The 17370-nt window shown below is 54.8% G+C and overlaps 8 protein-coding genes across 8 annotated transcripts; 4 read left to right on the forward strand and 4 right to left on the reverse strand.

Annotated features, from left to right (window-relative positions):
- Positions 1–27: 27 nt before the first annotated feature.
- On the forward strand, positions 28–1967 carry MONBRDRAFT_36394 (uncharacterized protein; the record flags this gene model as incomplete). Its single annotated transcript, XM_001744114.1, has 5 exons — positions 28–106; positions 588–772; positions 897–986; positions 1128–1415; positions 1527–1967. The coding sequence occupies 5 exons, from the start codon at positions 28–30 to the stop codon at positions 1965–1967; spliced, it is 1083 nt and encodes a 360-aa protein (XP_001744166.1).
- Positions 1968–2318: 351 nt separating this feature from the next.
- Positions 2319–3608, reverse strand: MONBRDRAFT_23961 (uncharacterized protein; the record flags this gene model as incomplete). Its single annotated transcript, XM_001744304.1, has 6 exons — positions 2319–2603; positions 2690–2788; positions 2903–2990; positions 3113–3181; positions 3255–3360; positions 3437–3608. 6 exons carry the CDS (start codon positions 3606–3608, stop codon positions 2319–2321), a joined length of 819 nt encoding a protein of 272 aa, XP_001744356.1.
- Positions 3609–4869: 1261 nt separating this feature from the next.
- On the forward strand, positions 4870–5331 carry MONBRDRAFT_15807 (uncharacterized protein; the record flags this gene model as incomplete). The annotated part of the gene is made up of 1 exon (XM_001744115.1): positions 4870–5331. The coding sequence occupies one exon, from the start codon at positions 4870–4872 to the stop codon at positions 5329–5331; it is 462 nt and encodes a 153-aa protein (XP_001744167.1).
- A 279-nt stretch (positions 5332–5610) lies between these two features.
- Positions 5611–7140, forward strand: MONBRDRAFT_31725 (uncharacterized protein). The gene is made up of 5 exons (XM_001744116.1): positions 5611–5772; positions 5892–5974; positions 6084–6204; positions 6405–6460; positions 6593–7140. Exons 1-5 carry the CDS (start codon positions 5703–5705, stop codon positions 6788–6790), a joined length of 528 nt encoding a protein of 175 aa, XP_001744168.1. The 5' UTR covers positions 5611–5702; the 3' UTR covers positions 6791–7140.
- Positions 7141–9246: 2106 nt separating this feature from the next.
- MONBRDRAFT_23965 (uncharacterized protein) lies at positions 9247–10540 on the reverse strand (the record flags this gene model as incomplete). Its single annotated transcript, XM_001744305.1, has 5 exons — positions 9247–9424; positions 9559–9743; positions 9845–9920; positions 10063–10181; positions 10313–10540. The coding sequence occupies 5 exons, from the start codon at positions 10538–10540 to the stop codon at positions 9247–9249; spliced, it is 786 nt and encodes a 261-aa protein (XP_001744357.1).
- Positions 10541–11233: 693 nt separating this feature from the next.
- On the forward strand, positions 11234–12132 carry MONBRDRAFT_2825 (uncharacterized protein; the record flags this gene model as incomplete). Its single annotated transcript, XM_001744117.1, has 4 exons — positions 11234–11461; positions 11597–11658; positions 11737–11767; positions 11875–12132. Coding segments are annotated over 4 exons (579 nt in total), but the record flags the coding sequence as incomplete, so codon positions are not given.
- A 1285-nt stretch (positions 12133–13417) lies between these two features.
- On the reverse strand, positions 13418–13953 carry MONBRDRAFT_3215 (uncharacterized protein; the record flags this gene model as incomplete). The annotated part of the gene is made up of 2 exons (XM_001744306.1): positions 13418–13617; positions 13851–13953. Coding segments are annotated over 2 exons (303 nt in total), but the record flags the coding sequence as incomplete, so codon positions are not given.
- On the reverse strand, positions 13941–15418 carry MONBRDRAFT_36399 (uncharacterized protein; the record flags this gene model as incomplete). The annotated part of the gene is made up of 8 exons (XM_001744307.1): positions 15358–15418; positions 15098–15238; positions 14926–14987; positions 14674–14776; positions 14492–14573; positions 14283–14371; positions 14091–14190; positions 13941–13982 (listed from the first exon to the last, which is right to left on the reverse strand). Coding segments are annotated over exons 1-8 (672 nt in total), but the record flags the coding sequence as incomplete, so codon positions are not given.
- Between the last annotated feature and the right edge of the window lie 1952 nt (positions 15419–17370).

The following is a 17370-nucleotide window of genomic DNA, read 5'->3' on the forward strand; positions in this document are numbered from 1 at the left end:
CTCTCTCTCTCTCTCTCTTCTGTGACGATGGAGTGGCAGAGCGATGTGGCGCCTGCGGTTCAGGCGGCCAAGGAGAAGCAGGCCGTCCTTGCAGTGTTCCTGGAGGGTTGGTTCTTGGTGCTTGTGCCCCATGCGCGCGCGCGTGTTGATGACCTGCTGGCACGCAATGTTACAAGGCATCAGCTCACTTTTTGCCACTGACGCGGCGGTTCGGCAGATGACTCTCCCGCCAGCCAGGAACTGGCACAGCACTGGAGCGATCCTCATGTAAGTTGCTCTCCTCTCACACACCTTGTTCAAGACTGGATGTTGTTGTGGAGCTTGTTTTCTCTACGAGGGTGAATCCCGCCAACTCAGCTCTCACCTGTGCGTGCTTGTCGCGCTTGCCTTTCCCTGATCGGCGCTGGTGATGACAGATCGAGCAGGCAGTGAGCAGCACAGAAAAGCTTGTTTTTCTTCGACTGCGCATGGGCGAGCAGCGTGCTGCTCAATATCTGGCCATCTGTACGTACCCATAGAGCGGTTGAGGTTGTTTGCTGAGCGATCATTGCGCTCTGAGCTCAATCTGCCTGCTTGCGTGTCCATAGTTCCTGGTGCCGGGCCTGGGCCAAGCATTTCCTTCGTCTCAACGGGCGAGAGTGCGTTGGTGGCAGTGCTACCAGCACCCGTGTCCTGTGAAGCTTTGCGCAAGCATTTGTATGTCGTCACGGGCCGCGTTGTGCCTGCCAAGGCCCCGGAGGCCTCAGCTCCAGCCACCGGTGCCTCAGTCCAGGTGAGTTTGCATGCGGCGTATCTGTAGGAGTGTCAATCACAGGCGCTCAGCCAAAGCTTGAGGGTTTGGCGGATCTAGGCAGGTACGAGCATACGCTGCCCCTCAACCTGTTGCTTCGTAATAGGAGAAGCTTGCAGCTGCCCGAGCACGGCGCGTTGAAGACGAGCGGCGCCAGGCCCGTGAACAGGAGCTTGCGCGTCGTGAAGCTGGCAAGGTGGGCCACCTTTTCATGATGCGATGATGGCAGTGGCAGAGGGGATCCAGAGACATGGAAGCACACACGACTTGAGATGGCCAAGGTTTTGAAAACCTGTCTTTAATTTGACTTTATCTTATCTTAAACTATGATCCACAGGAAATGGGCAAGCTGCGTCAGGAACATGAAGAGCGTCAATTGGCAGAGGCAGCCAAGGAGCGACGTCAAGACAAGGAGCGCGAGGCCGAGCGCTTGAAGAAGGTGCGCGAACAAATAGAAGCCGACCGCGCTCGTCGCAAGGCAGAGCATGAACAATTCAAGCAACAAAAGGAAGAAGAACGGCAGCAGCGTGTGGCCGAACGCCAAGCACAGGCCGACTTGCGACGCCGTAATGTGGCGGATGAAGCACGCGTGGCCATCCGATTGCCCGATGGGGCCACTCACAAGGTTTGAACGACGCATCGGCCCGTGTGGAAAAGCCAGCCTTTTTTTTTCCTGTTGCCGCTGTTCTTGTTGCGAAACGGGCTGAACTGACTGCTCGTGTCATGCCCTGGGTAGCTATCCTTGTCCAAGGACGCAAGATTGCAGGATTTGCACCAGCGAGTGGCTGCAGAGTATTTGCCCGATACGGCCTTTTATTTTCTGCAAACATATCCGACGCGCAACTTTACTCTTGCACAAGATGGCGCTAAAAGCCTGGCGGACCTGGAGCTGATGCGCGCGCAGCTCATCGTCAAACTGGAGCGTGGACAGAATGGAGCCGCTGCCAGCAGTGCCGGCAGCGGTGCAGGTGTTCATCGCCAGCCCAACGTTTGCGAGGTGATTGTGGCAGCCATCCGCGCATTCTTTGCCCCGCCCACGCCAGCGGCCCCCGGGGCAGTGTCAACGTCAGCATCTCGCCCACGGGCACAGCACCCACCTTCAGGTGTGTACATGGTTCTGCTTGGGTGGTCGGACTACGGACCCTTCATTAACGGGGGTGTTGCGTGTGATCCTTGATTCTAACTTTGCAGATGAACGGCGCGATACATTCAATGGCAACAGCACCATGCTGGACTCGAACCCGCAGTAGAGTGGTGCACGCCTGTGCCAGATATTGCTAGACGGTAAACATTTGTGGCGTGTTTTGAATCATGGTGAGATGGACAATTGGGTCATCTATTGTTCAGTTGAAACAAATTCATGTATACAGAGAAAGTGCCGTACAACGGCTTAGGGCCAGACACTACGCGGGTTCTATGAACCCGCTCGGATATGGGCACAGTCATGGCCAGCAGGGCAACGAGGGGCCCTTGCTCGATCGAGTAAAACTGCAGCAACGCGCACAGCGCAGTGCATGACGTCTTTGCTTTAGACGGCAGTGTTCTTGCGGTGATGGAAAAAGCCGCCGCAGCCGATGCACATGGCCAAGAATGATAGCACGGCACCAGCAATGATGAGGTAGAAGCCTGTTTCCAGCTCGGCTTCATCGTTGGGCGCGGCAAAGTACTGGTCGGTCACATCCTCGGGGTTCTCGTCATAGTCGGCAAAGAGGATGGCGAGGGAGATGTCGGCCAGCAGCAGGCCAACAAAGTTGAGCATGTTGGAGGTTGAACCGCAGCCCGGCACGCAGCACAAATATGTAATGCTGGAGATCTAAGCGGCAGGCGTGTTCACGGGTCAGAACAACAACAGCAACGGCAAGAGAGGAGGCAGGAACCAGCTGGAGGCGGCTTACATACCACGCCAAAAAGTGAGGCCACGACAAGGCCACTGATGGCGGCAATGCGCAGACCTTCAGCTTGGTTGATGTCACCATCATTAAAGGGGAAGTCTTGATACTGCAAAAGTGGCCAAGACCCAGAACGAAGTGGAAAACGTGGTATGAGCGATACACGCTCACGGCACAGTGCGACTGGCGGCATTCATGACCACATGTTTGCTGTTGAACGTACCTCGCAGTTATTGCTGCCATCGCAAATCTCAAAGAGACTGGCTTCAAAGCGCACGTTGTCATGGTTGTTGTTGTCCACAATCTCGAACCTATGGAATTACAGGGAGAGGCGGGTGAATCAGCGACCGAAACAAAGTCGGGGGCGGATGGGCCACAGCTCTCTTCAGTCATATCGGTGACTCTGGGACAGATGATTCGTCCGATGACATACCATGGAACGTGGGGCACCAGTGTGACCACGGCCAGTACAGCCGAGGTGAACACCAAGAGGGAGGCGATCCTAGGACACAAGACAGGAGTTGAGCCAGAGGGCTTGATCTTTGAAGTGTGGTTTCAGGGAACCGGCGACGTACGGGTGAAAGCACAGCATGTTGGCGGTGGACGGTCTCGCTGGGTTGTCGGAGAGGGAGGGAGGGAGGGAGGGAGAGGTAGAGGACCCGGGGTTGCAAAAGGGGTGGGCTGGAGGTTGGCCAGATGGAAAATGCATCGGGGACGAGCCAGCGGGCGCATCGTGTTGGAACCGGGGCGTGCGCACAGGCAATGTCCATGGGGAAGAAGGCAGCGTCACTTACAACACACAGCTCGTCGGTGTCGGCCAGCTGTAGCTTCAAAGGCTGTCCGCTGCAGTAGGGCCTGATGAGGCGGTGCACCGTCTGATGCGGTGGCAAGAGTCGGCACGATTCATAGCTGCTCACTCCTCGAACCATTGTTGGACATGGGCACCATCGGTAACAGATGGGAGCCGTCGGACATTCGCAGGCAGAGATTGACCACGCATGAGCTGGGCATGCACATCTCCGCCCTCCATCCAGATGAACGGGCGCGATCCACGGCACTGTCATGGCTGGCATCGGCAAACCACATCAGCACCAGTCGTACCCTCTCGATGAGACAGAGAGCATGTGCGTCTGCGCGCGCGCGCCGGATGATGATGATGGCCCCCTTCCCTTCCATAGGATGTGCAGTCACCGGCAAGCGACAGAAAATATCTGACATGCTGACAATGGACAATGGACCGGTGTGCGTGTGTAAGCATGCATAATGTGTGTGTGTGTGTGTGTGTGTGTGTGTGTGTGTGTGTGTGGGGATGTGAGCAGCAAGAGGTGATGGGACCGAACGCGTGTGTGGGCCGATGCCTTGCAGACCTTATTGGTCGGTATTACTACATGTAACTTCAAAGTTGGTTCACATTTCAGAACTTCAGCCTCGGGCTGTCGCGCTGCTCTCAGGGTCATGCTTGGAATGCATCATCATCATTATCACCATCACTTTGTGTGCATCGGAGCCGATCAGCCTGTTGTCAGACAAAATACTAGATACGTAACTCGCTTAACTCAACTACATGTAAGAAAAGGTGTGTGTGACGTGGCTTTGGCTGAATGCCAGAACCTTCAAGAAGGCTCCCGTTGCCCAACGTCGTCAGCTACATGTGCCAGCTCTGTTTGAACAACCGTTGTCCCCTTCAAACGGTTGACTGCAAGCAAAAGCAAAGCTAACAATGAGCTAATCAGCTTGATAAGCTTGATAAGCTTGATAAGCTTGGGCCTTGTTTGGCACAAGCCCCAATCAGTAAGGCTGAGGTTGGCGAGTAGCAAGCTGAAAGCGGAAGCAAACGGTTTTCGTGGGTTACCGATCGCATCATTTCTTCTCATATCAAAACAAAAAATCCAAAGCCAACATAAGCTTACTGCTTCCAATTTTAGTGAGAAAGCTCCCCCTCCTCCTCAACGCTATCTGTGTGTAACCTTAACATTACACCCAACGCTGACACTGGCCCTTGTTCACCCGCGCCACTGACACCCTCCCCCCCTTCTCCAGTATTAGTAGTTTGCGGTTCCCGGTCGGTGGCATTTTCTTACCACTTCTGGTTCGGCGAACTTCTTTCATCGTTTGCGACATTACATCTTCTATTGGCAGTACACTGAGTGCTGTTTCCTTTTAGTGGCATTTGATATTTGAACCGCTGCCATGCAAATCTTCGTCAAGACCCTGACGGGCAAGACCATTACCCTTGAGGTTGAGCCTTCGGACTCGATTGAGAACGTCAAGGCCAAGATCCAGGACAAGGAGGGCATTCCCCCGGATCAACAGCGCCTGATCTTTGCCGGCAAGCAGCTCGAGGATGGCCGCACTCTGAGCGACTACAACATCCAGAAGGAGTCGACTCTCCACCTGGTGCTTCGCCTGCGTGGTGGTATGCAGATCTTCGTCAAGACCCTGTCGGGCAAGACCATTACCCTTGAGGTTGAGCCTTCGGACTCGATTGAGAACGTCAAGGCCAAGATTCAGGACAAGGAGGGCATTCCCCCGGATCAACAGCGCCTGATCTTTGCCGGCAAGCAGCTCGAGGATGGCCGCACTCTGAGCGACTACAACATCCAGAAGGAGTCGACTCTCCACCTGGTGCTTCGTCTGCGTGGTGGCTTTTAAGTGTGCGCTGTTTGTATCTGTTGTGCTTAATTAAGCAGCACTGTGCCTGCTTGCTTACCATCAAATTGAATGCTTGCTAATTTTCAGCTATCATCCATCTGTTTTATCCCCAGTCTTCTCTTCTCCACCTCACGTCCACAAGTGACCAATGCAGAGCGAAAGTAACGCGACCTGTGCACATCACGTCACAGCTTCATTGAACATCCGAGACATAAAAACACAACGTCCGTTTTCAGAAGAAAACCTTTGAAATAATTTTTTTGTTGTTTGACTTGAACACCTTCTTCGCTTCCTCCAGCTCTCAAGGTTTCAAGCTTGTTGTGGACCATCCACCAGGAGGGAGCAAGGAACCAGTTGGGGAAGCGGTTGAAATGGCAACGAGCAACAGCTTTCGGGCTTTGGAAGGCCATGAGCGTTTGCTCACGGGTCGGGTGCTCAAAGGTTCGACGGCGTAGAGATTAGGCTGCCAATTCCCTGCTGCGTTCACTGGCTGATCGTGAGAGGGGTCGGCATGCTCATCTGAAGCACCGCGCGTTTGTTGCCGCCATCGCGCCACACAGATAGCTCTGCTGCTTTTCGAGCGCTCTTGAACCACCAACATGCTCTGAAGGAGCAAGAGAAGCTTTTTGTGAAAAATCACGAGGTTTGATGGCCACTGCACGGCCTCGGAAATATGATGGAGCGACCATTCAAGACTCATATCCGTTTGATGTGTCGGCTCGGGTCGATGCAATTTGCCTGCATGTTTACAGCGACCCGTGGCCACCTGCTCCACCCATGCTGCCCAAATTGTTGAGGCCGTGCAGAAGGTGGCCGACGTGGGCCCAGCCCTGCAAAAATGTAGCCCAGCTCTTGAAGATCTTGACACGCGAGGTATGTCCAGCCATCTCGGGCTGGCCAGCAATGCCTTGGTGAAAACTTGGAAAGACGCACATGGGGAAACGCCTGCATTCGCACGAGTGCACATCAGAGATGCGTGTTGCACATACAGGGGGCGGGAGATGGGCTTTTCATCGTGCCTCGCTTGTGCGTCGCCTTCTCATGTCTGTGTGCGCGCTTCACACGTGCGGCAGTGGGCGAGCTTGACACATACTGCAGCGACATCACAACCAAAGCCTTGAATGCCAGGGTGCGTTGCTCTCTTCTCTTCCTGGCACCCGGGGCAACGTTACCTCCAACGTTCAATGGCCGGCTCACCCAAGCCTCATCTCTATATGATTGTGTGCTGTTTGATGCTCCACTTGTATCGTGCCTCGGGCAGGCGGCCCGGTTGGAAGCAGCGCGTGAGCGCGATGCGGGGTTTCTCAACACAAGCAAAGAGCTACAATCTCTGCAAGCGAAGATCCTGAGTACCGTCGAGGATTTGCTAGAGCAGGAGCTTGAAGCATACGGCACTCAGCTCCGACAAGCAGCCACGACCCTTCAGCCACCCGCAGCCGTTGATGCATCCACGCAATAGAGCCTGGGTCTTTGATATGTCCACAGAATTGTCCCCTCACTCAGCCTAACGTGAATAAGGGTGACTCCTCTCCAAGGGCCTCAGCCTCTTTGAGTTAATCACAGTCAACCCTCTTTTTCCTTTGTGTTAGTCATAGCATCCTTGGGCAGCGCCCACCCCGTTTCCATCATTCCCCATTGTGCCTGTCTCGGCTTTAGCAGATGACGTCCCTCCTTGGGAGTCTCGAGGCTCTCTCCCTGATATACATGTTTCGGCAAACAACATGCAGTTTGCTTCAATGCTTTGTTGAGAAATGTTAATCCTCTCTGTCAATGGCCGGTCTCCATGCTGAATTGATTTCCTTGTCGTTGACGTGCAACACCGGGTGAGCCGAGAACATGCATGAACAACAGCTCAGCCACAACAGGTCAAGGAAGAGGAAAGAAGGGCAAACTAAGCACCCAACAAAAAAGACAGCACAGCGAGGTTCCTTTGAAAGAAAAGAAAAAAAAAAGAAAAAAAGCATCTCAGGAGAAAACCCAGCTGATCCACGCGAGCAATATCAGCGGCAAGGGAGCTGCAAAGAGTTGATCCCATCCGCGTCACAAGGAAACTTCCCAGTCGAACTTCCCGTCCGTTCTTCAGAGCCCACTTTGCGCCTCAACGCAAAGCCTTGGCTCCGTTCTTTCACGAAATCGCAGAGGAGCGAAGAGCAAAAGATACTGAAATGGACGGGGCAAGTTCGACAATGGGTGTGTTTGGTGCTCGGGGCTGATTTTTACAGAGCTGGGCGGCCAAACATCAACAGCCACCGCATGTCCATTGTCTGCACAACGCGCCTAACAGTAGCCAAATCAGTCTGGCCAAGCCTCGGTCTCCAACATGCCCACGACGAGCCCAGGAGGGGGCAAACGCATGGAGAGGGCGAGAAGGAGAACCAATGGACCGAATCCGTCAAAGATCAGTCCCATGGTGGTACCTCCTGTCCTCTTAATGCTCATCGGGGCATGCTGCTCAAACATTCTTGGTGGATGGTACCCATCGACCTGTACTCTCTACCCATTGGGCCAAGAGAAAGGGGACAAGTGCTCCACACGAGAACGTCTAACAGCAGTGAGCCGAGGCTTTAGCGACCTCACCCGCCTCCCATGGGGGGAGCACCGGGTGCATTGTTGCGGCGGAAGCCGTGAATGCGGTTGTTGGGCCGTCCTCTGCCACCACCACCGCCGCCGCCATTGGAACTATCATCCCCGGGTCGGCGACGATAGTCATCCTCATGACCAGCGCCGCGCGTCTTGTTTGGCTAAAAACCACAAAAAAGAGGAAAATGAAGGGGACCGCACTCGTGAGAGGCGTCAACACCCCAAAGCAAGAACCAAACGATACGCCGCGATAGCATCTTGGGAAGAACTTACAAAGAACAGCGTTTGACTGCCGAAAACGACAAGCCGGGCAGAAATGAATCGCGTCACCCCGTCAAGGTGGTGTGCCCAATGCAGGCAAAAAGGGGTGCGGTGGCAAAAGGGAGGTCGTTTGCCCAACCAAGGCACAAGGTAGGTCATGAGCAGGATGGAGCAGACTGGGGCTATAATCGGGGCGAAGAGGGAGCATGGGCACGTACAAGAACAGGTAAAAAAAGTTGATGATGCCCCAGAAAACCTCGCTGAAGATGCTCAGGCGAAAGATGCTGCGCTCGCCTTGATGGACGACGCCATTTTGAATGTACGGCATCTTGCAGTTTTCCGTCGACAAGCGTCAACCGCCGACCGGCGAGGGGCGGATGCGTGTTCCCCCTCGCCCCCCCCCTCGCAAAAATGAGACAGGTGTCAAGAATACCAAAGGGAACTTGTCGCTGCACCGCGATCCCAGTGGATCAAACTGCCCGATAGGGGCCCTGAAGCCATCAAAACCCGCCAGACCCCGCGGCCAAATGGCTGCCAAATGCCGGGATTCAGTGCGAAACAGCAAAGAGTCACAGTGACGTGGCGTTGGGCATTCCTGACAGGGGACCGATTTGTCTGACAACGAATGTCATGGTTTTTCAGGTCCTTCGGGGGGTGAGGGGGTTGTTGTTGTTGTGCTTGGACCATCGGAAGGGTTGTCGTGGGTGATGATGGCTCAACGAGTGGGTGTGCAGCGGCTGGCTCGTGGGGAAGGTGTTCGCATGAAAGCTGATGGCGCAGCGTCTAGTCTGATCAATCTCATGCACCTTGGGATTTTAAATTTCTCCAACACGAGTGACAGGCACAAAGATGTACAATAAGTGAATGGAGAGCGCACCAGTGGCCTCGGGCCATGTCGCGTGTTTTGCCGCTCAGGCAGACACAGTCATCCAAATCTTGCCATGGAGCAGCATAACTGCCGCAACACGCGTCAGGCTGGTTGGTAGCCCAGAAGATCCACGGGTATGAGCCGACCAGCGGCCTCGTCGATCGAAGCGGGGGCGTTGCACGAAGCAGACTAAGCCGCTCGGGTCACTACTCTGCTTTGAGTTGCGGCTGTCGTCGGCGAGCGGTCTTTAAGATGTAGCGTCGCGCATACACTTGGAAGATGAGCACACACCAGACTACGCTGAGCAAATAGAGAAAGAGCCCACCCAGCTTCATAACAAGGTGTGCGTCAATGCCCGTGATAAAATAATGGTAGGCCATGACGCTACCCCACCCAATTCTGAGGTTATTTTAAGACAAGCGGCATGTCCACGAATCGCACATGAGGAGACTTAGAGCAAGCAAGCGCGCAACAGGCTGAAGCTCAAGGGACCCGGTGCGCCCAGTTCATGCACGTACCGCACAAAGGCAAAAGTCAAAGCAAAAACTGTGTCATTGAGACAAGCAAAAGGAGTGTCGTAGGCTTTGAGATGCCGCAGGAACCAGCGCACGGAAAGAAATGGATTGGTGATCTCAGCCCCAGCCAGCACGGCCACGGCCTCGTAGCCAGACTTGCCCAAAAGCAAGCTTGCCACCAAGCCCGCCTGTAACAGCCAAATCAGGTCAGAATAGCAGGCAGTCATCACTCAGGGCATCAGCCGCAAAAGAACAGAAAAGTGAAGTGCGCGCTTGCCGAGACACTGACCGCTGAAGACACGTGATGGCCCAGCATCGTATAGTCCTTGCCCATATACACCAAGCACCACACGAGGTCAAAGAGGCTAAGGGAGGAGGAGGAGGAGGAGGAGCAGGAGGATGTCACAGCACGTTGGCGCCATGAGCCGTTGGGAGGCGGGTATACCAAGTCAAGCCGGGAGGGAGGGGCGTGTGTGCAACGAGTGAGCATCAGATGCAGGCACCTACAAATAGCCGGCAGAAATGACCATGGTCAAGTTCTGCAAGGGCGTATTGGCCTCATTCAGGCGAGCTGCCGACAAAGGATGGCGCTCATCCACCACAAAGATACATCTACCGGCCAGCAACTGTCTCGCCAAGAAAAAAAAAACCAAAAAAAAAAAAGCAAACCAACACAAGGTGTCGTCGGCACGATTGGCTAGTCAGATCAATAGTGCCCATCGCATACGCCGCTGGCCAACCAGAAGCATGCCCTCACCAAGATCACAGCACAGTGTAGGTTGGAATGGATGCGAATGACCCAGTCTGGGCATTCCTTGGGCATGAGCAAGCAGAGGCATCCGTAGAGGGCAGCCCAGAAGGTCGTCCAGATGCCAAGGTCCACGAGATTGGGCTCTTCAATCCCTTGCAGGGGCTGCAGTTCCCAAAAGCCTTTGGCCCAGTCGAAAAGGGCAGAGGGCGACGCCTCTGCAATCATAGTGGCCATGTTTGATCGGTGCAGCCGACTTGGCTGTAGCCTCCTCGGTCAGCAATGTGGACCAATGAACAGGCAGCTAGGTGGGCTCGGAACCGCCCCGCGCCCGCTGCCGATCGTTACCAGGGGCTCGTGTCCCTTGCCTATCCAGCCCGCTTTCGTTCTGACAACTCTGAAAATTGATTTTTCAGACTCTCTCAATCAAAGCCGACCACCTGCTGATCAAAGCAGCCAAGCAGACCAACCCACAGCACGCAAGCGGCACCGAGCAAAGAAACCTTGAGGTGTATCTGCAGAATAACACGGGACACCATGGGAGACACCCTCCCCCGGAGGAAGAAGGGGCGGGAGCGATGCTGATCTGGGCCCTTTTGGCACGAGGGTGAGGAAGGCAAGTGCGCGCACACACACACGCGAACACAGTCGTACCAACTCATGTGTCAGACAAAAGCCATACAGCGAAATGTCAGATGATATGAAATTAGGCAGGCCGACTTTGGTTCTTGGATATCAACCTGGTAGCAACTAGTGACCGTTACAGTTTTGTCGCTGGAAACCACAGAGCTTGCTTTGTGCGGGTGGCGGGGCGTCTTGGTGGTGGTGGTCGCGGGCAAGTGCGCATCAGCAGCCGCACGTAAGGGGAAGGAGGGACATCTTCAAGTTCAGAGCTGAGTGTGTTGGTTTACCGCCAACAACACCACCGCCATGGGGCTCATGGATGATGTGCGCCAGGCCTTTGGGGCAAGCTCGCTCTACGAGGTCTTTGAGCTCACCAAAACCTGCACCAGCAACCAGATCAAGAAAGCCTACTTCAAGCAGGCGCGCAAATGGCATCCCGACAAGGCCGATGCTTCTCAACGCGAGACAGCCACCACTCACTTCCAAATTCTTAGTCGGGTTCATGCCGTTTTGAGTGATGAGGAGAAGCGAAAGGTCAGACCCGCTTCTCGCACCTGGCAGGCACACCTCGTTTGCTCTTCACCGACGAAACACCAAACTCACGACTGAACAAGCTCATCTGCACCCTGGCCATCATCTTTTGGGTGCTGCATGCCTGATATGACGTAGCTATACGATGAGACTGGAGCCATTGATGATGGCCAACTTGACTTTGGCGACGACTTTGACTGGTAAGGCCCTTATGGTGCGTTGCCCAAGCTTCTGTCACCACTCACCGCCATACGCCATGACGCACAACCGTCCTTTAGGGAGGCTTATTGGCGTCAGCTCTATCCCAAGGTATGTTGAGCGCCCACACAGCACCGGCTCCATGACTTTCTCACGTCTGCCCTCCAGCCATCGCGAGCCCCTCACCCAATCCACGTCCCGCATCCCTTGACGAACAGATCACGCGTGAGAGCCTCGACAACTTTGCATCAAAGTATCGTCATTCCAAAGAGGAGGCCAGTGATCTCAAAAAGGCCTACCTGCAATGTCAAGGGGACATTGGATGCATCTTCGAGCATGTTCCCCTCAGCTCCGTGATTGAGGATGAGGAGCGCTTCACTGCGACCATCAATCAATGGATCAAAGCCGGGGAGGTTGAGGCCTTCCCCACCTTTGTCAACGAGCCCGCCAAGAAGCGTGCCAAGCGCTTGCGCAAGGCCGAGCGCGAGGCTCGCGAGGCCGAGGTCGCCCGCGAGACGCTGCACGACGACACCGCTGATGCAGAAGAACCTGTGGCATCGCCCCGACGCGCGGGCAGCAGCAGTGGTGCTCGCCGACGCAGACATGTTGGTGGTGGCACTGATCTGGCAGCTCTGGTTCAGAAACGCCAGGCCCAACGTAGCGGCAGCTTTAATGCATTTGCAGCCAAGTATGGCGTTGATCTTGGCAGCGTTGATGAGCCACCAGAGGAGGCCTTTCAGGCCACCCAGCGGCGCTTCGATGATGCCAAAAATGCCAAAGACACGGCCAAGCGCCAGTCCAAGAGCACCAAATCTCAAAGTAAAAGCAAGAAAGCTAAAGGCCGTGCTTGAAGCCTGCACGACTTGTTCACCCGCTGGCCTGGGTTCAAAGTTCGCCCGGCCTTCCTTCACGCCCAACAAGAGTTTCGTCAAACATGTGCTTGCCCGCCGTCCTTGCCTTGGCTCTGATTTTACTAGCCTTTTCCTTTCTTCCGCCAAGCCCCATTTTTGCGCAGAAAGTGTACTTTGACACTGTTCACCTTTTGCCGAGGCGACTGTTGCACGCCAGTCTCGTGCGCGGAGGCTCGAACACCCTAACTGAATGGCAATCAATCTACCTTGCATAAAGTCATTGTGTACCTTTCGTTCAAACTTAAACCCGTCCCGCTTGGTCAGTCAAGGGTCGGCAAATGAAAGGAGGGTATGCTCGGGTATGTTCGGGTACGCAAACGGGGCCCTCCTTTTGACGTGCACACATGCTGTGTTGCTGTGTGTTCACCAAGGTCACACGGTACCGATGCATCGGAGATCTATGTACGATTCTTTAAAACAAATCTTTACAAAAGACGCCGGCAATGCTCAACGCCAAACCCAAGAAGACAAGTGGGCACAGGTGTCAAAATGTCAAATCGTCACACCCCAAAACTAGAAAGTACGACTCGGATGTGGATACAAAAAACAAAACAAGAAAACCATCAAACTCCTCATCAAAGTGCACGACATGGGAGCCAACAAAGCCGCACATTGAATCGAACCGACGGCAATGCATGACAAAGAGGTCGGTGAAGCAAAGCGCTTTGGCCAGGAACGAGCAAGAACAAGAGCCTTGCTTGACAAGTCACTCAAAATTCAGAAAAAGAACATGGGCTTGCGCCTATCGGCTGCCAATAAAAGAGCCAAACGTTTAGTCTTCCATCCACTCTGGGTGCTGCATCATCTCCTCCACAAGACTGGACTGGTACGGCGAGTCCATGACAATGGCGTCCAAGCTAGGCTCCGACTCACGCAAGAGCGTGGGCCCAAAAACGATGCCCAGATTGTTGTACTGCATCTTGTTCAGGCTGCTGTGCTGAGCCACGCGTTGCAAGTGCCGGAATAGATAAGCCAGCGTTTTGCGGTGGCTGCGCGGCAGCTCTTGACACAGGGCCTGAATTTGGCTAGATCGTTCCTCACCCGAGGTGTCTGCACATGAGGGGTCATCAATACGAGGTGGCAACAAAATTAAAACCATGAGAAGAAGCAAGGGAATGCAGTCAAGCAATCGAATAGACGCGCCGTCCAAAACGTCCAGGCTCCAAAACGAACAACAGAAAAAGAAAAAGAAACAAGTGTCCGTGTGCCACAAGGCAGAAGAAATACGATTCAGGAAAGCAGATGAATACGTGTTACTATGCTTTCGACACCACGCAACTTACGCCCAGCTTTGATGAATGAGGGGTAGAGATGGTCAGTGAAAGCAGGCTCGCTGATTTCACGAAAATAAAGCTTGAGTAAGCCCGTGGCCACGTGAACGTCGTTCAAGTCCTCAACCATCGCCAGTGTAACATCTGTGGCAGTGGCGGGTGGTAAGCTCTTGTGGGAAACAGGTTCAAATAAAAGTTGCGATGGCTGCCTCCGGCAGTGATAGGGAACCCAGGTCGATCGGCACGACACACCCTTATTGGCTTGCGCCACCATGGCTTGCACGTCTGAGGAGTGTCCGGAAACGCGATAAATGCCTTGTTCGGTGAGTGAGCGGTCGATGCGAGTGATGCACTGCAAAAGCACAAAACACAAGTTTGAGCACTTGACAAGATGAGCTGGTTACGCGCACAGGCACTCGGCGCTTGATGCGGCCCACGACAAACCTTGACAACAATTTCCGGAATGCCAGGCAATGATGCGATGTCATGTTCGTGCTCAACTGTTGCTGCCAGGCTTCCACCAAACACAGGCTCTGTCGATTCGGGCGCGTGCATCCATCAAACAAGGATGTGAGCCTTGAGTATCCTTCTGCCGCAACTCAGCTCCAGCACCCTTGCCGTGCCCGGCTTTCTGGGACATTATATGCACCCACCTTGCAAGATGCCGCGCTCCATGAGATCTTGCTTGCGCGCACGATTGCCCAACCAACGATTTAGACGCGACTTAACAGTTTCCTACATCGTGCCAACGGTGTGAGCGCAACGCAAGCGCAACACAAGCACAGACCAAGCCCCTGCCTCGTGTATAGTTCAGCCATAATGTGTCACGTGCTACCTTGGGGCTGGCGGCGGCGCGCCGTGCCGCCAAGCTCTTGTCAGCCGGCAGAAGCGCTACTAGCCAATCCTCGAGGTCTGCTAAAGGTGCTTGCAGCAACATGCTGTTTGCATCCAATTTCCCCAGGAATCAGGGTCAAATGATCAGTTGGCAGGCGATGGGAGCTATGTCACTCGGGAATTGAAAAAAAAAAAAAAAAAAAAAAAAAAAAAAAAAAAAAAAAAAAAAAAAAAAAAAAAAGAGGATACTAACCGATCGCGATCGTTGCCAAAGGAGATGACTTCGCCACGCCGCGCGTGGTCTTCGAGTCGCACCTGAGACGTGGAACATACATTCAACGAGGCACAAGTTGTGATCATTTCCATTTCATGCCACAAGCAAGCAAATCCGAGATGGCCTGGACTTGGAAGGGTACTGTGCTTACCTCAGCAGTATCCAAAGCAAAGCGCAGTGCCGGCGAACGCCCACGATCCAAGTCCTTTTTCGAATAGTAAAACACGAGATGGTTTTGATTGATACCCGCGTAATACTTGGTCCATCGCCGTGCTTTGCTAGGAATACCATTCTGATTCATGTAAATGCGAGGAATTCCCCAGAACCCAAGAGAAGGTGAATTGTACTCGGACACCAATGTCTCAGCTTTCTGGACAAGGGAAGGAGGAGGCGGGGCAAAACAGGACGAACCTCACGAATGGGTTTGCGCTCCAGAAAGCCAAATTGGTGCACGTGATCGGACATGTTGAGCTATACATACACAAACATGAACACAAAGCAATCGATAGCTAGGTCAGAAGGAACAGCGTGACAAATGTTTTAGGGGTCAACTGTGAAGGAGACAGGCACTTTGTTCTGCACCCACCGGGTCTGTCGCATCGTTGTTTGCGTCAGCGCCATCAGAACCCTCCCCTGGCCCGGGGCTTGCCGGGTCATCCTCGTCCGTGACCACGTTATCCGAGCGAAGAGTTGCGGACAAGCGGCTCTCGCCGGTTCGCGATGCAGTCGCCCGGCGCGGCGAAAGCGGCGAGTTGCCAGCACTGGATCTACAATGTCCGCAAGTTGCGGTAATGTTTGGGTGTGTGAGTGGGCGCGTGGGTGGAGGTGTCGAAGGAAGAGGCATCACAAACCGATGTTAAACGTACGGGCTATTGTGGTTCGGGAGAGCGGCGGGGGTTCCGGGAAAATTGCCCGATTTGCTACGAGCGTGACGCTGGACGCCTGGTGGAGGGGCGGGGGCGGGTCGATGCGGCCTACCCATCACCGGTGAACCATCCTCTGCCGGTGGCGGTGGCGGTGGTGCCTCGTATACAACGCTCTGCGACAGGCGCTGAGCACGGCAAATGCCAGGTCAGTTGAGGTCAGGCGGCAGGTGTAAACAAGCAAAGTCAAGGCAGCACAGGAGAAAAACAGGCGCAGGGAAAAGAGGACGTACGGGCGGTGGGGGTCCCGCAGGACCAGCCAGACTGAGCTTTGCTTCGAGTTGACTCATAAAGCCAGCTTCGGCTGTTGATTTTGGGCGGGGCTTGGGGCGTGGCGCCACACGCTTGGTGGGAGACTTGGCATCCATGTCTGCTCCCGCTGCAGCTGAGGCTGGTCCCGGCGATGAAGGCAAAGAGGGAATCGGTGGGGTCGTCACCGTGGGAGAAGATACCAGAGACTGCGAAGGCAGGGGGGGCAAGGACGACTTGCGGGCCTGCACTGGCGGTGGAGCCGGACGGCTGCGCGGCACGGGGGCCGTCTTGCCCGGCGACAAGGTAATAGGTCGAGGCTGGTGCTGGGATTCTGCGTCAGCTGAATCGGTGCTATCTTGGTGCATCAACAACACGCTCTTGCGCGCCGGGGGTGGCGGGCCAGGGCGGGGGGCGCTACCACGGGATTCGGCTATGTCTTGCATGGAGCGTCGTTTGTTCATGCTCGACGGCTGGCTTTGGCCTTGGCTAAGGCGGGCAGCCAGGTCTTCAGCAGCAGCGTCCGCCTCTGCGTTGGACAGGCCTGTCTCCCCGATGGCGTGTGGGTCGTCCTTCGCTTCGAGTGCCCGATCATCGTTGGTGTCATTGGTATTGGCATCGTCTTCATCGCCGATAGCGTCTTCGTCAGCCGCGGCGGGCTCGGGTGAGTAAACGGGCTCCTCCTCAGCAGCGTCCTCATCTTCGCCGTCGGTGCTTTGGTCGTGAGCAGTGGCAGCTGGTGCGGGCTCAGGACCTGAATGAAGCGCTGCAGCGGGATCGCTCGCGACAGGACCCATGTTGTCATACATGGATTCCCCTGGCTCTTCATTCTCAGTATCGCTGTCGGCGTCGGCACCAGCACTTTCGTTATGCTCAACCACGGGTTCTAGCTCCGACTCGGCAGGAGGTTGGTGGGGCACAACGTCTTCACTGTTGATGGATTCGGCAGCAGTGGAACCCTCGGGTGTCGGCTCGAGAGTGCGCATGGCGGCATCTTCATCCTCCGTGGCAAGTGGTGCCTCTTCTTCATCTGTATCGGGCGCGTCCTCTGCGGTATCAGTTTGCAGGACAGGTTGCGTCGGTTCTTCCTCCATACTCAAAGACAGGACCTTGGTGGGAGCTGTCGGCGTTGAGCGGCACGGGGGCGGGAGAGCACAGGCCGATGAGGTTTGGGGCAGGCTTCGTTGCGCCTTATAGCAGCGCGCATGGTCTCCAAAGGGCAGACAATTGCAGACCGTCATTGCAGGTTCAG

This window comes from Monosiga brevicollis, genomic scaffold, assembly GCF_000002865.3.
Source record: "Monosiga brevicollis MX1 MONBRscaffold_5 genomic scaffold, whole genome shotgun sequence".
Classification (NCBI taxonomy): domain Eukaryota; class Choanoflagellata; order Craspedida; family Salpingoecidae; genus Monosiga; species Monosiga brevicollis.

Coding starts and splice junctions, on each gene's coding strand:
- MONBRDRAFT_31725 (XM_001744116.1), top strand. CDS start 5,703: ATGGCAACGAGCAACAGCTTTCGGGCTTTGGAAGGCCATGAGCGTTTG. Junction 6,205..6,404: donor TGAAGATCTTGACACGCGAG/GTATGTCCAGCC, acceptor CACGTGCGGCAG/TGGGCGAGCTTGACACATAC. Junction 6,461..6,592: donor CCAAAGCCTTGAATGCCAGG/GTGCGTTGCTCT, acceptor TGCCTCGGGCAG/GCGGCCCGGTTGGAAGCAGC.